The sequence below is a fragment of the Amblyraja radiata genome, chromosome 31 (genome assembly GCF_010909765.2).
Source record: "Amblyraja radiata isolate CabotCenter1 chromosome 31, sAmbRad1.1.pri, whole genome shotgun sequence".
Taxonomy (NCBI): Eukaryota; Metazoa; Chordata; class Chondrichthyes; order Rajiformes; family Rajidae; genus Amblyraja; species Amblyraja radiata.
In genome coordinates, this window is record NC_045986.1 from 21,029,069 (window position 1) to 21,046,509 (window position 17,441).

The window sequence follows — 17,441 nt, forward strand, 5'->3', positions numbered from 1 at the left end:
GTCAGGACTTTCATATGAAGAAAGACTGGATAGACTCGGCTTGTACTCGCTAGATTTTAGAAGATTGAGGGGGGATCTTATAGAAACCGATGTTGGGGAAGTCCAGAACAAGGGGTCACAGTTTAAGGATAAGGGGGAAATCTTCTAGGACCGAGATGAGAAAAACATTTTACACGCAGAGAGTGGTGAATCTCTGGAATTCACTGCCACAGAAGGTAGTTGAGGCCTGTTCATTGGCTATATTTAAGAGGGTTAGATGTGGCCCTTGTGGCTAAAGGAATCAGGGGGTGTGGAGAGAAGGCAGGTACAGGATACTGAGTTGGATGATCAGCCAAGGTCATATTGAATCGCGGTGCAGGCTCGAAGGGCCGAATGGCATACTCCTGCACCTGATTTCTATGTTTCTAAGTTTCCCTCTTCGCACCCCTCTCCCTCTACCACCCATCCCTCTCTCCCCCACCCCCCTTCACTCTCTACCCTATCCCCTTCCCTCTCTCCCCCCGCCCCCTTCCCCATACCCCTCTGTCCCTCTTCCACCACTCCCCCTACCCCTCCCTCCCCACTCTTCCACTTCTCTCCCTCACCCCACCCCTTTCCCTCCCCACCCCTCTCTCTCCCCCTCCCTTCCCCCTCCCTCCCCTCTCCACCCCCACCACTTCCCCCTACCCCTCTGACCCTCCCCACTCTTCCACCTCTCCCCCCTCCCACTATCCCTCCCCACTCTTTCCCCCCTCTCCCCCCCACCTCTCTCCCCCTCCCTCCACACTCTTACCCCTCCCTCCTCCTCTCCGTCCCCATCCCTCCCCCCCCCACATCTCTCTCCCCTCCCCATCCCTCTCTCCTCCCTCTCTTCCACTTCACTTCTCTCCCCCCTTCCCCCTCCACTCTCCCTCCCCACTCTTTCCCCTCTCTCCACCCACCCCTCTCCCCTTCCCTCCCTCCCCCCCCCCACACACATCTCTCTCCCCATCCCCCTCTCTCACCCCTACCCCGCTCTCCTTTCCCTCCCAAATCTGTCCCGTTTCCTCCTCTCCCCTCCCACCCCTCTTCTCACCCCCCTCCCCCCACCTGTGTGTTTGGGGGGTGGTTAATGTGAGTGTGATGCCGCAGCCCCCCCCCCCCCCCCCCCCCGCAAACGCCGTTGGGGAAACAGACCCAACGGGTCTGCACTTGGTCTAGTAGGTATATAAAATCATGAGAGGAATAGATCGGGTAGATGCACGGAGTCTCTTTCCCAGAGTAGGTGAGTGGAAGACCAGAGGACATAGGTGGGGGGTGGGGGTAGAAGGGTGAACTGCAGGATCTGCAGCTTTGTTCTTCTGCTTTTACACAGCTGTAACCATCGTGGTTCGCTTCCTAATGACAAGATCTTTAGAAAGAGTGGAATGTGAAACAGCTGGCAGGAGATTATAACTTCAACGATAAAATAAATCCTAAAACTGCTGAAATGCTATGCTTAAAAAATGTGGTAGGCCGGGCCAATGATATTTAAACCAGCCTTTTTATAAGGGAACGCCGGCGATCTTAGCTGTTTGCTGACAGACATTTCACAGGGGGCGTGAGTTAATACTTTGCGTTTTTTTAATTATGTTTGAAGCAATAAACGTCGGGCGGTGGGATGATAAACTCCCTGGAATAGAAAACTACATTTGACGTGCATATTTAATGCGAGGATCCTGTTGCCGCGGTCGACACCGTCTGAACTGTTCTCCAGACAGCCCTCCCCGAACTGTTATACTGTACACTGGGAGCCGTGGAAGTAACGTTTTTTTCATAAAAGGAGAACAATTTCCGGCAAAATACGCATGCTTCTGTGAACACTGATGTCAACACGGGCATGGGGATGAGAGGAGGATCAGGTGAGTGAGGGGAGGAGGGGGTTGTCCGTGCAAACACACAGTACTGGTATCGGCCTCTCCAGTCTAGACGACCCCTCTTACCCCAGCTCCTGGGGACCCCGGCGGCCCCTCGCCCCAAACTTGCTCCAAGTTTATCCCGGAGTGAATATTGAGAGCAGCCTCGCCGGGACTCCGCGGTGATGGCCAAGAGCCGATCTCCAGACACCAAAGCCAGAATCAGGACCAAGTTCGCCGAGGTAGGTCCTCCCTTTGGATTATGTGGCTCAGGGAGATTGAGTGCTCGCGGTTCTTTTCGCCTTGAGCTCTGTCTGCGGAATGTTCCACGTTTCTAATGTTTAACGTGCATGCGATGTGTCGGGAGACGGCAGCTATTTTCACCACGTTTTTATTTTGTTTTAGAAAAATCAAACCTTCAACTTCGAAAATTATCAATGCAGGTGATGAGATTCCCTGCTGAATCACCACTGTCTATCCCTCTCTCTGTTCCTGCCCTACTCTGGCGCATTTCATTTTTTTGTTGTTGCTTGCTCCTTTAAGTCGCGACGAGTCATGAATGTTTCATGCGATGCCCGCGGTACAACACACCAACTCCCCGCTGAACGTTACTCATATCCTGCGCCTAAGAGGACACGCGTGAACAGTTTTCCATCACTGGGCATCCAAGAGAAAGAATGACGTGTTTTTGTAATGGAAAGCTAGCAAGCTACCAAGGAAAATAGAGAATTACTGTTGGAAACTGTTCGGGAGGCTCTTTGGACTTGATTGCATTTCTTGAGTTGAGTGCCCAGTTTGCAGACAATACCGCGGGGAGAGGATTCACGTTGCTACTTACTCGCGAACCATCCCTGCATTTCACTGCGGCAAAACACCGAATTCTTAAGCAGTTTAATCACTCAGCCTCCCATAACCACTAAATAAACGAGAATCGACATACTGTATTAATCATTGAAGTCTGTTGGGAATAAAAATAGAAACCGAATAAGACCATTTAATTAAATTATCTGTTCCAACAAAAACTTTAGATTCAATCAATTCAATTTCTATCCTATTTATCTTTTACAAAATATTTTCAATTCTCAAGGATTATGTATTTGTCTGCTTTATGACAGGGACTCCTACCGTCACTGCTATGAATGCATTGTCATTAGATATGGTTATCTTCCTTTAACTTTTCAAGAATCCATCATCCTTTTGAATATTTCTATCACATCTTTTATTGATATTCAACAGAAAGGACTCTGTGTCATCTTGATGTTTGAGATTTCGATGAATATATTCAAGCTAAATGTCACAATGTTCCTTTCTTCCCAACACCTTAGAAATCCTTCCTCACCTTGAAGGCTCCTCAAAATCTACTTCCAATATTTTGAATTTCATTGAAGTTTTATAAATGTATTGCAAATAAAACCATTGCCAGTCATAACGACTACCTGATCTAATCCCACTTTTTAGCACTGGACTTCAGTCAGGGCTTTTCAGTAATATACTGAAGCTTTAGGGGCTGTACAGTACTAGCACTAAGCGTTGGGGCTGTACAACACGGAACCAGGCCCTTCGGCCAAACTTGTCCACATTTTAATTGTGATGGGTCAACCATCTCCATATCTCTCCTGTAATCCTTTCACCAATTATTTTCAATCTATGCCCCTAGCTTTGACCGCTCAACTTAGAGAAATAAGTTCTTCATATTTACTCTTTGCAGGTACGTCTTAATTTTGAATACCTCAACTGAGTCTTTCCCACCCCCAGCCGACATGCCAAAGATCTCCTCAATTCCAAAGAGAACAGCTCCAGCCTATCCAATCTTTCCTCATAGCTCAATTTTTCCGGTGTTGGATATTCTCGTACATCTCCTCTGCACCCATTAGGTTTAGGTTTGGGTTTATTATGGTCACATGTACTGATAATACTATATACGTAAATACTATCAAGCCTAATTCAAGTACAATAGATAGAGCAAAGGGGAAAATACAGAGTGCGGAATATAGTTCTAGGTATTGCAGCGTTACAGCTCCAGAGACAAAGTCCAATGCTCACAATGAGGTAGAGGCGAAGTGGACAGGACCCTAGATATTGAAGGACCGTTCAGAGCCTGACAACAGAGGGAAAGAAGCTGTTTCTGAGTCTGGTGGTGCGGCTTTCAAGCTTTTGCATGTTCTGCCTGACGGATGCAGGGAGAAGGAGGAATGGGAAAAGTCCTTGATTATATTGTTTAAAAAGGAACTGCAGATACTGGAAAATCGAAGGCAGACAAAAGTGCTGGAGAAACTCAGCGGTCGAGGCAGCATCTATGGAGCGAAGGAAATAGACCAGTCGGCTCGAAACGTTGCCTATTTCCTTCGCTCCGTAGATGCTGCCTCACCCGTTGAGTTTCTCCAGCACTTTTGTCTATCCTTGATTATATTGACTGCTTTCACTAGGCAGCGTGAAGTATAGATGGAGTCGATGATTGGGGAGTCTGGTCTGTGTGATGAATTGGGCTGTATCCACACTTCTCTGCAATTTCTTGCAATCTTGGACACTACTGTTTTCAAACCAGGCTGTGATGCACCCCACAGTTTCAGGTGCAATCATACATTTCTTGTAACACAGTGATCAGAATTGGACTCGGTATTCAAGCCCTGGCCTAACAAGGTCCCTTGCTTACATTTCTCTAGCTACATACAAGTTAGATTCCTACCAGCTGATCCAATGAAAATTATTCCACAAACGCACAGGCAAGGGTGGGAGATCATTTCTTATAGTTCTAAAGATTAAATCATGGTTTTTGATTTTGAGGTCCTACAACTTGGTAACAGTTATGTTCACGTGCAAAAGATCTTGCATACTAGAATCTGACAGCCAATATTAATTCCTAATTTTGAGATTAAATATCAAGAATGAAAGACAAGCTACTCTAAATAATTTAATTCACTGATCAATTGTATTCATATTTTCCCAACAAACACTTGATTTGGATGAGTTGTGATGCTTCAACTCTTGGGTGAAGTGACACTGCAAAACATGTGAGATCTGTGCATAGATTACTGCAACAAGAAGTATCTTTGAACTTTCAGTTTAAGGAATTTTATGGATGTGGAATTAAATCAGTTATTACTTGGTGCTGAGCTCCTAATCTCAACTATTAGTTGAAGAGAGCTCAGGATAGCAGTTAAATGGTTTTCCCATCGAAGGAAGAGACACCCCTTAAGCCCCTGTTCCACTTTCACGACCTAATTCACGACCTCTGCCGAGTTTGCCCTCGACTCATACTCGCAGCATGTTCGCCACGAGGTCGTAGGTAGGTCGTAGTAGGTTGTGATGCTAGTCATAGGCACTCGTGGCATCAAGTAGGTCGTGGCGGTTTTTCTAGCCTGATAAAAAATGTCCACGAGTAAAAAAAAAGGTCGGCATGGAAAAAATCGATACTTTTTACTCGTAGGTAGGTCGTGATGCTAGTCGTGGGTAGTCGTAGGTGGTCGGAGGCAGTCGAAGGTAATAGCTCCAGGGTTAAAAAAAGGTCAGTAGAAAAAAAAAAGGTTATTTAAACAGCAGACGTCACCTCGGCCACTCCAAGGCATGTTCATTCATAGCTGGAGAGTTTTTTGGAGAAGAGACTTGTGTTTTAGAGATGGGGCACCAAAAAGGCAGCAGCGCAGGGGGAGGGCACAACCCTAAAAAAAAACGGCCATGCAGGTGTTGCCCACCCAAGAGGTGGCAGGAGGTGATGCCACGGGAGGTGATAGTGCAGGAGGGACTTCTGGAGGAGGAGACCAGGGTGGTAGTATATGTCCCCACCACCACCCCATCCTTCACTGCCTCATTTGAAGGCTGCAAAGCAGCCCTTTCTCCTGTGTCTGACACAGCATCAGAGGCAGATGCCCCATTAGTGGTGAGGGAGGGCTGGAGGAAGGTTATGCCTTACACCTTCACCAGGCAGCAGGAGGGGGACCTTGAGGAATGGTTCCAGCAGAATGCCATCCTGTACGAAAAGGAAAATGAGGGGGACAGGGACAAGAATGGCATGCTTGCCATCCACTGCCCACATGTGTGCTTAAAGTTCCATCTTCTCCATTCACCCATTGAGACCTCTTCTTGTGCTTCCTCTTCACCCTTGCTCTTCCCCTTCTGCTTTTCTTAAAAGGCTGCTGAAGCAAAAGGGCTAGTGCAAACAGCAGTAAAACGTACATGGTCGAAGCCAGACTTCAACATAGTCTAAGGAGGTCTTCTTCATAGCCGTGGGAGGTCTTCAACATAGCCGTGGGGGGTCTTCAACATAGTCGTAGGAGGTCGTAGACATAGTCGTGGAAGGTCGTAGGAGGTCGTAGGTTACTGCGGCATTGATTTTTTTAGGTCATTTAAGGTCGTCAGAGGTCGCAAATTAAGTCGTGAAAGTGGGACAGGGGCTTTAACATCTTCAATGAGCGACAGATTAAGTGACAAAATTATATGCATCCTGGGAACCTATGAACTAGTACCCGGGGAAATGCTTGTGCCCCATAATCACAATAACTGTTGCTATATTCACCCAGTGCTTCCTGATAGCAAATGCTGAGTGGTGTTTCAAATCAAGGTTATGGAGGCTGAAGGTTTTCTTTGCAATTATTCCCACAGTATGTTGGTTCCTTTACTGTAGAGGATCAAGATCTTGAAGGAATGACATGGCGAATCCATCAACAGCTTCATTTTCTGAAGGTAATTATCGAAACAAGCTGTGCCGGAATGAATTTCTAGGCTTCCACGTTATAGATAAGATCCAGAGCATTCTGTGTGGCATTGTAGAACTATGCTGAATAAATTAAACCATGACAGTAGGACAAGCTTTCAACTAGCAAAAGAAAATAATTAATACTGGTGTCAGGAAGTTCTTCACATCGGGAACAATCAACCTATAGACCACATATACAATGGTGGAGAAAAAAACGTCTGAAGTTGTTACAGGATCGGGGGATGGGGAAGAGATAGATTCTTTATGGATAAATGAGATTGAATGGGTTAAATTGTCTTAAATGTGGGAAGTCATGGATGAATAATACAGCCGGACCATGGGTATGAGTGGAGAACAAGGAAACATGATTCTGGAAATTGGAAAATAAAAATAGCTACAGAAATTCGCTGACATTAAAATTGATTTAGTTGAGAAATGTATTGCTGAGACCAAACTTGGCAACATCTGGTGCTGCAAGGACAATTTGTGCCACGTGAACAAACTGTGGCTTTCACAAAATGGGCTTGGAGTATCAGTCTCCCTTTGTTACCAGGCTGAAGGAGATTAAAGAAACTGCCAAATAGCAAACGTTTCAAAGCAGAATAAGATTTGGAACGTGAAGGCATAAATGAAGCTGCACATAGCATTGTCAACGTTTTTGGGGTGGGGAGAATAATATGGCTACTGTGTAATATAAATATAAAAGGTATTTGAAAGCATATACCTTTACTTAAAAGCCTCAGTGATGGACATTAGATGAATGCTCAGAACTTCGTATCTAATATTAATTACTAGAACTTCTAATTAAAGAAAATTTTAGCTCAAGTAGATGAAAATACAAACTGATAATAATTTTATCCTATCTTTAAATTGTGATACTTTTCATCGATAAAATAAGATGAGTCTTGAGTTCTCTTTCCACATTCACTTGTGCTACCATTGTATAGAATTGATTTAGAGATGTTCATCTAACATGTTCTATACTCGGACATCCGAGATGTCCTCACTCTTTAGGGAACGGGGGTTCCCCTCAACCATCATAGATGAGGCACTCACTCGTGTCTCCTCGGTACCCTGCAACTCCGCCCTTGCTCCCCCTCCCTCTAGACACAACAGAGACAGAGTCCCCCTAGTCTTTACCTTCCATCCCATCAGCCGTCGCATACAACACATAATCCTCCAAAATTTGCGTCACCTCCAACAGGATCCCGCCACTAGCCACATTTTCCCAACTCCACCCCTTTCCACCTTCCGCAGAGACCATTCCCTCCACAACTCCCTGGTTAACTCATCCCTTCCCAACCAAACCACCCCCTCCTCAGGTACCTTCCCCTGCAACCGCAGAAGATGCAACACCTGTCGCTATACCTCCTCCCTCGACTCTGTCCAGGGACACTGACAGTCCTTTCAGGTTAGGCAGAGGTTCATTTGTACCTCCTCCAACCTCATCTACTGTATTCATTGTTCAAGATGTGGACTCTTATACATCGGCGAGACCAAACACAGACTGGCCAATCGTTTTGCGGAACACCTTCGCTTAGCCTGTCTGAACCTACCTGATCTCACGATTGCTGGACACATTCATTCTACTTCCCATTCCTACACAGACCTTTCTGTACTAGGTCTCCTCCATTGACAGAGTGAGGCTAAACGCAAATTGTAGGAATAGCATCTCATATTTCGCTTGGGCAGTTTACAGCCCAATGAATATTGATTTATTTTACTTCAAGTAGCCCCGGCATTCCCTCTCTCTCTAACCCTCCCCCACCCAAGTCGCACCAGCTTCTCATTTTCACCCTACAAACAGCTAACAATGGCCTGTCTCCTTTATCATAGTTACTTTTTTGTATATCTTTCATTTATTGTTCTTTATCTCTCCACATCACCATCTATATCTCTCATTTCCCTTATCCCTAACCAGTCTGAAGAAGGGTCTCGACCCGAAACGTCACCCATTCCTTCTCGCCAGAGGTGCTGCCTGTCCCACTGAGTTACTCCAGCTTTTTGTGTCTTTCTTCATCTTAACTAGTTTAAATCTGGCAATAAGACACGAATCACAAGTGTTTCAAAGTGATTTATACTTTAAAGTCACTTTTAACATTTCAAATAAAATATGATAGTAATAACTCACACCGATTTGGGCTTCCCTGTTCGTTCCTGGCCTGTTCAACATTTAGACTATCACCATAGCAACACTGAAGACAAATACATAAATTTGGTCATTTCTGAATATCTGCTGATTTCGTTGTGCCCAATTTTTCCAGTAAAGTAATTCCAGGTGCATAGATTATTTCCAAAATTGTGCCTCTAAGTTCATATGGGATTAATAGTTACAACCTATTGCTTCTCTTTTGTTTTCAAAGGAACTATGATTGTATTTTATTGCAGAATTTGAAGTGATTTCACTTGTTGTTCACATGTGTCGTTTCCGATCTATATTTTTATTTTCTTATAGAAGTTTCCTCGGAAAATGGCAGTAATACTGAAATTCTCATCACAAGGAATAAAGATGTTTAATGAAAATAAAGAGGTATAGTGTACAAAATCATTCATGTTGTCAGACTGCCAGTTTCATGCTCTGCCTTAGACTTGAAGGCTTCAAGTTAAAATAACCCCTGAGTGTTGAAGGTAATGGAACATTATGTTCCATCAAGAGTAGTTAGAACTTGCTTCATCAATGGCATTGTAATAACTTGGCAATTTTGTTTTATCTTTTTCTTTCTTTGGCCTATTTAAGATCCCTTTTCTCAATTATCTGGTCCTCTCTTGAAGCCAGTAACGAATTCTGTCGTATTGTTTATATGTTATAAATCAAGAGATTTCTCTGGAAAGGTCAAAAGTCACCGGGCTGGAAACTATCATGCAGTCCTGAACATTAGCATTTATCAAGGGATTAGCACTAAAAGTTTTCAGAGCATCCCAACCAAAGGCCTGTTCTACCACGGCCATTCCTACTTGACCAGTTATTTATGTGAGTGCAGACTTATGGCTTCTGGAATTACTTATGTCTTCTTGACCTATTATTCCTAGGCGAATCTGTTTAATAAAAATCAGTTTATGGAGCTTTATTTCTCATTCTTTGAAGAAAGATTGAATCTAATGCCCCTGTCCCACTTAGGAAACCTGAATGGAAACCTCTGGAGACTCTGTGCCCCACCCAAGGTTTCCGTGCGGTTCCCGGAGGTTTTTGTCAGTCTCCCTACCTGCTTCCACTACCTGCAACCTCCGGCAACCACCTGCGGGAACCGCACGGAAACCTTGGATGGGGCGCAAAGTCTCCAGAGGTTTCCCTTCAGGTTTCCTAAGTGGGACAGGGGCATAAAGCTGCACCTTGTGCTGATGTTTTACTTTCTTCAGCTGCATTGAATTTTCATTGCATTGCGGTTTGTTCCAAATTCCACGCCTCCAATCTTTCACATGGTTAATATTTTCTGCGAACCATTTCTGTCTTCCTTCCCCACCCAATTCCTGGTCACCTTTTATCCCAGATAGTTGCCAATAGTGTTAATGGCTTCTCTGCACAGGAATCATTGCCCACTGTACTTCAAACTGCTATTCTGTAAACAATGACCAATAAACACTTGATTAATTGACTATTTAGGTGTTGCCCATACACGAACAAATAACTCTTTTCTTTATTACCACTCTCAAACTATTGTGCATGCTCAATATTTACAGCGTGATCACAAAAATTAACAGCAGAAGCTGGCAACCAATGCTCCATGTAATAATTGAAGTTGAGAAAAAATGTGAGACGATCCTATTGAAATATAAAGAATTCTTAGGGATTGGACAGGCTGACTGTTGGGAGAATGTTGATTTTTTTTTCTCTCAAAGTGATGTGAGCTTAGAAAGATGTTGAGACTGAATTCATGCTCCATCATTCAGTCAATTATGGGTTACATATTAGGAGCAGCACAGCGGCGCAGCGGTAGAGTTGCTGCCTTACAGCGCCAGAGACCCGGGTTCGATCCTGACTACAGGTGCTGTCTGTATGGAGTTTTCACCTACTTCCTGTGACCGTGTAGGTTTTCTCCGGGTGCTCCGTTTCCTTCCTTCTAAAGATGTGCAGGTTAGTTGGTTAATTGGCTTCAGTAAAATTGTCCCTATGATGTGTAGGATAGAACCAGTGTATGCAAGACTATATGCACAAAAACAGATCGGGTGCAGAAGGTTTTACAAACCGAGTCGTTTAGATTTAAAAGTTGCTCCGCATGGAGGAAGGTTCGGCTGGTTGGCAAGGACTTGGTGGAGTGAAGGGCCTATTTCCATGCTGAATCTCTAAAATCTAAAAAAAAACTTGTATGAAGGGGAAAATGGTTAAAGGGAAGAAAACAATAAGTAAGAATGACAGACTGACACAGCTGCAGCAATAACAGCCAATCTATCTTTTCTCAAACATTTTCACATCCTGTTCCCATAACCTGTCATTCCTGTACTTATTAAAAAAATCCACCTGTCTTAGCTTTGAATATATTCACGGATTCAGTCTCAACATCTTTCTAAGCTCACATCACTTTGAGAGAAAAAAAATCAACATTAAGTCAGCCTGTCCAATCCCTAAGAATTCTTTATATTTCAATAGGATCGTCTCACATTTTTCTCAACTTCAACTATTACAAGCACAACCTTTTCCTATAAGACCATCCATTTCCAAGCTCACCCCGGTAAATTTTCTGTGAACTTCCTCCAACGATAATTTATCTTTCCTTAAATAAGGGGAACGGAACTGCCCAGGGTATTCTAGATTTGGACTCGCGACTGTATTGCGCAGATGTAGTAAGACTTTATACTCCAACCTCTTTGAAATTACAGCCAGCATTCCACGGTTCTTCCTACTACACCTGAATTTAACTATGAGGGCTCCCAAAATTCTTTGTGCCTCAGCTTTCTGCAATTACTCCTTATTTATGTAATAATCTGTTTTATCCCATTCTTCCCTTAAAGTGAACAAGTTTACATTTTCCCACAAGTTTATCATTCTTTGAGTTTATATTATACCCCATTTGTTAACTTTTTGCCCACTCACTTAACCTTTCAATATCTCTCTGTGAACGGTTTGCATCTCGTCACAACCTGCCTTTGCTTCTACTTTTGTTACATCTGCAAATTTGGTTACAGTATGTGGAATACCTTCCTCAATGTCATTAATATACAAATACAAATAGTAGCGTCCCATCACTAAATCCGGCAGCACCCCTTCCCAGGTACTTTCCCCAGCAACCGCAGGAGATATGATACAATACAATACGATAGAACTTTATTTATCCCAGGAATGAAATTGATCTGCCAACAGTCATAAAAACACAAAATACATGAAATTAAACTGACGAGTGGAAAGGATTGGGGATGTGCAAAGATTTGGGAGGGGGGAGGGTGGGGAGTCAGTCTCAGTCTACCCCACGACAGAAGGGGGAGGAGTTATACAGTTTGATGCAACACCTGTCCCTATACCTCCCCCGTCGACTCCGTCCAAGGAGCCTAACAGTCTTCTCAGGTGAGGCAAAGTTCACTTGTACCTCCTCAAACCTTATCTACAGTATCCATCGTTGTAGTTGTGGACTCCTATATATCGGTGAGACCAAGCGCAGGCTCGGCGATCATTTTGCTGAGCACCTCCGCTCAGTCTGCCTAAACATACCTGATCTCCCGGTTGCTAAACACTTTAACTCCCCCGCCCATTCCCACACTGACCTTTCTGTCCTGGGCCTCCTCCGTTGTCAGAGTGAGGCCCAGTGCAAATTGGAGGAACAACACCTCATGTTTTGCTTGGGCAGCTTACGCCCCAGCGGTGTGAATATTGACCTCTAATTTCAAGTAACAACTTGCTTCCCTCTCTCTCCATCCCTCCCTCCTTCCCAGTTCTCTGACTAGTCTGACTGTCCTTGTTTACATTTTATCTCTGTTTGCTTTGTTGTTACCTTTTCCTAGCTAACAATGATCTATTCTACATTTTCCTTGATCTCCATCCCCTTTGTCTTGTTTTCACAGCTCACATTTCCTTATCTCTGTATCTCCCTCTCCCCAATTGTCTGATGAAGGGTCTTGACCCGAAACGTCACCCATTCCTTCTATCCAGAGATGCTGCCTGTCGCACTGAGTTACTCCAGCATTTTGTGTCTATATCTTCGGTTTAAACCAGCATCTGCAGTTCCTTCCTCCAGTTAGGTTACAAATTGCCAGTCTGAACATGACCCTCTCATCCTTAATCACCGCTTCCTCAGGTTAGCCAAGCCTCTATCCATGCCTCTCTAACACTATGAGTTCAGACTTGCGAAATAACCTTTTCTATGGCATTCTTCCAAAAGTGACATGCAACTGAACTTCTAGATAATACTAGACATCATATTTCAGATCCACTTTGCGTTTATTCTTGCCTCACTTTGTTTGCTCTCCAAAATCCCGAAGCACACGTTAGTTATGTTCCAATTCAACTTCTCTAATATCCAGGCTTCTTAATTTCATTCAAAATAACTATCAATACAGTTAAATCTTTACTATCACAACCTGCTGCGCTCCTTTAAAAAAAATCAATTCTGCCTTCACCAAGTAGGTGAAAATCAAAACATGCTGGAAATCTAAAATAAAACTATAACATGCTGGAAACGCTCAGCAGGCCAGGCAGTGGGAAGAGAAACAGAGCTGATGTTTCAGGTCAAAGACCTTTGTCAGAACTGGGGAGAGACAAAGCAGCTTGTTACGCTTCAGGAGGGTGGGGGAGGGGGATGTCTCTGACACGGTAAAACCAGGGTGACCATGGAGATAAGCTGTAAAGAAAGCTATCTGGTCAGTGTGTAAAATGAAGCAGTTAGAGAGTGAGAAGCCTCCAATGTTCAGTTTGCATCCCGTAGCTCCTCTCTCATTACTGTGCCCTCCTTCCCTGGAATGCACCAATTCTCCCACTATCTACACAGCATCCATCTATTCCCTGTCCCCTACCATCTACAGTGCCCTCCATAATGTTTGGGACAAAGACCCATCATTTATTTATTTGCCTCTGTGCTCCACAATTTGAGAGTTGTAACCACATGTGGTTAAAATGCACATTGTCAGATTTTATTAAAGGCAATTTTTATACATTTTGGTTTCACTGTGTAGAAATTACAACTGTATTTATATATAGTCCATGTTTGGGACTCAGTAATGTCATGTAAATGAAAGTAGTTTAGTATTTTGTTGCACATTCTTTGCATGCAATGACTGCTCGAAGTCTGCGATTTCACTGTATATGCCTCTCTCTGGCTTTACATTTCACCCGTATTCTCTTCTTATCTGATACCCTTTGTCGCCTTTTTATTTCTAGCCTTTGTCTACCCATCTGCCAATTCAAACTTCCCTCACCTGTATCCATCTATCACCTGTGTAGGAAGGAACTACAGATGCTAGTTTTAACTGAAGATAGACACAAAAATCTAGAGTAATTTAGCAGGTCAGACAACATCTCAGGAGATGCCTCGATCTTTCCCTCTATCAATATTTTTATGTCTATCTCGCACCTATCACCTGCCAGACCCAGACTCTATCTCTTTTCTGGCTTTCTCCACCAACTACAGTCAGTCTGAAAATAGAGTCTTGACCTGAAACGTCATTCCACAGATTCCGCCTGACCCGCTGAGTTACTCCAGCACTTTATATTTTGTTGGAGAGTGAGAACATGGACAAAACGATGCAGACAAAAGAATATGGGAATTGTGAAATGCAGGACAGGAAGCCATGCCTGGCAGGAAATGGTGGGCATGTACTCCCAGAGGGAATAAAGGAGATAAAAAAGCAACACACAAGATGAGCCAATATCACAGATGGACAGCTGATACGGAATGTTGTAGAATTCAATATCAAGTCCAGAAGGCTGCAGCATATCTAATCTTTCCATCATCAGTTGTTCATGGTTTGGTTTATTATTGTCACTTGTACCAAGGTGAAAAGGTTTGTTAGCATGTTATCCAATCAAACCCAATAATACTAGACAAAGGATGTACCTTTGGAAAGGAGATGAGGAGGAATTTCTTTAGTCAGAGGGTGGCAGGCCAAGTCATCGGGTATTTTTTAAAAAGGATTTTGACAGATTTTTGATTAGTACGAGTATCAAAGGTTATGTGGTGAAGGCGGTAGAATAGGGTTGAGAGGGAAAGATAGATCAGCCATGATTGAATGGTGGTGTAGACTCGATGTGCCGAATGGCCTTATTCTGCTCCTATGACTCATTAACATAAATAAAGCCAATCAAGCTCAACTCAAGTACAATAGGTAGAGCACAGGGAAAGATACTAAGTTCAGAATATAGTTCTCAACATTCTGTAGAGCACCAATTCCAGAGACAAAATCCAGTGTCCGCAATGGGGGAAGAGGTGAATTGGACAGTGCCCTAGCTTATGAAAGGACCGTTCAGATGTCTCCATGCAACTTGGCCCTGCTACTTCTCTCTTTCCTGCTGTCACTCTACTTACTACCTTTAAAAGTCTCTTCAACAACTATCTTTATATTCAATCTTTAAATCAATTCCATTAATTATTTAAAAAATGTTCAAAGCCCAGATTGCCTACAAATATCTCAGAATAGTTACTCCATAAATAATGACATCTATTCTGTATCTTCAATATAGTACTCTTTTTGCAAGTCTCAAGGTAAAATATTTGTGTATATGAGCATTTTGATGACACACATGAGAAGGTATCATTCATATAACCATATAACAATTACAGCACGGAAACAGGCCATCTCGGCCCTACAAGTCCGCGCCGAACAATTTTTTTCCCTTAGTCCCACCTGCCTGCACTCATACCATAACCCTCCATTCCCTTCTCATCCATATGCCTATCCAATTTATTCTTAAATGATACCAACGAACCTGCCGCCACCACTTCCCCTGGAAGCTCATTCCACACCGCTACCACTCTCTGAGTAAAGAAGTTCCCCCTCATGTTACCCCTAAACTTCTATCCCTTAATTCTGAAGTCATGTCCATTCAGTATTGTCATTAACAAACCAGCCCTGGTTTTTGTGCAGCCAACGATAATGACCTTGATCACTGAATGACTTGGAACAAAATGCTGGAGTAACTCAGTGGGACAGGCAGCATCTCTGGAGAGAAGGAATGGGTGACGTTTCGGGTCGAGACTCTTCTTCAGACTTTCTCCTTGTATACTGGTTCATTATAGTGTTGAATTTATTTTAGCTCACCCTTCTCACCTTCACTATCATTTTATTAATTGCCATATTTATCATGTTTATTTTGGATGGTCCCTATTGTGCTGCAGGATGCGGGTCAACAATATCCAAATCTAGAAGTCCTAAAGATAGACACTGTGACAGCGCCCCCTCCCCCTGATGCCGCTCTGATCCCTATCACTGGCTGACAGGACCCGGGAGAGGCCAATCCTCGGCATCATTGGTAACAGTTTAATTAGCTGATATTGGTTTGGCCACCTGAGCCATGTCAACCTACTCCTTATAAAATCCAGGCATTCTGGTCAGAGTAGAGGGTGAGAGTGGATTGGAAAATGGCCAATGTAACACCTATATTTAAAAAAGGAAGTAAACAGAAGGCGGGTAACTATAGACCGGTTAGTCTAACATCGGTGGTGGGTAAAATGTTAGAGACAATTATTAAAGAAACACTAACGGGGCACTTGGATAAACATGACTTCATCAGACAGAACCAGCATGGTTTTGTGAAGGGGAAATCGTGTTTAACGAATCTGCTCGAATTCTTTGAGGAAGTAACAACCCGGGTGGATAAAGGGGAACCGGTGGATGTGGTATACTTGGACTTCCAAAAGGCTTTTGACAAGGTGCCACATAAGAGACTATTGCTAAAAATAAAAAATTATGGGATTGGGGGTAATATATTAGCATGGGTAGAGGATTGGCTAACAAATAGGAAGCAGAGAGTGGGGATAAATGGTTCATACTCGGGATGGCAACCGGTAACTAGCGGGGTTCCGCAAGGGTCGGTGCTGGGACCCCAGTTGTTCACAATTTATATAAATGATTTGGAGGAGGGAACCAAGTGTAATATATCAAAATTTGCGGACGATACGAAAATGGGAGGGAAAGTAGGGGATGAGGAGGATAGGAAGAGTCTGCAAAAGGATATAGATAAGCTAGGTGAGTGGGCAACAACTTGGCAGATGAAATTTAATACTAATAAATGTGAAGTCATTCACTTTGGGGGATAAAAATGATAGGGCAAGTTATTTTCTAAATGAGGAGGAGCTGCGTTGTAATGCAACGCAAAGGGATCTAGGGGTATTAGTACATGAATCACTAAAAGTCAGTATGCAGGTGCAGCAAGCAATCAGGAAGGCCAATGGAGTTTTGGCCTTTATTGCTAGGGGGATTGAGTATAAAAACACGGAGGTCTTGCTGCAGCTGTACACGGTATTAGTGAGACCACATTTGGAATACTGTGTACAGTTCTGGGGTCCATACTTAAGAAAGGATGTACTAGCCCTGGAGGCAGTGCAGCGAAGGTTTACAAGATTAATTCCTGCAATGAGGGGATTGACATATGAGGAAAGGTTAAGTAAGCTGGGACTCTACTCTTTGGAGTTTAGAAGAATGAGAGGCGATCTCATTGAAACGTATAAGATCGTGAGGGGCCTTGATCGGGTGGATGCACCGAGGATGTTCCCAATGATCGGGGAGGCTAGAACTAGGGGACATAGTTGCAGAGTGAGGGGGGGCTCTTTTAAAACTGAGATGAGGAAGAACTTCTTCACCCAGAGGGTGGTTAGTTTGTGGAATTCACTGCCCCAGGGAGCAGTGGAAGCAGAAACGTTAAATATATTTAAGTCAAAAATAGATGGTTTTTTAGCTGCCAAGGGGATAAGGGGCTACGGGGAGAGGGCAGGGATATGGACCTAGGTATGGTTAGTATAGTAAGACCTGAGTGA

The 17,441-nt window shown here is 43.7% G+C and overlaps 1 protein-coding gene across 3 annotated transcripts in view; it reads left to right on the forward strand.

Moving 5' to 3' along the window:
* Positions 1 to 1,397: 1,397 nt before the first annotated feature.
* sh2d5 (SH2 domain containing 5) overlaps positions 1,398 to 17,441 on the forward strand; it is a 32,302-nt gene continuing 16,258 nt past the window's right edge. Inside the window, exons 1-3 of one of the 3 annotated variants that reach the window (XM_033048060.1) lie at positions 1,398 to 2,095; positions 6,453 to 6,533; positions 9,002 to 9,076. In XM_033048060.1, coding sequence (XP_032903951.1) covers positions 2,039 to 2,095; positions 6,453 to 6,533; positions 9,002 to 9,076 — 213 coding nt within the window. In that variant the 5' untranslated portion in view covers positions 1,398 to 2,038. The remainder of the gene's footprint in view (positions 2,096 to 6,452; positions 6,534 to 9,001; positions 9,077 to 17,441) is intronic. The other 2 variants (XM_033048063.1, XM_033048062.1) reach the window with 2 other exon arrangements.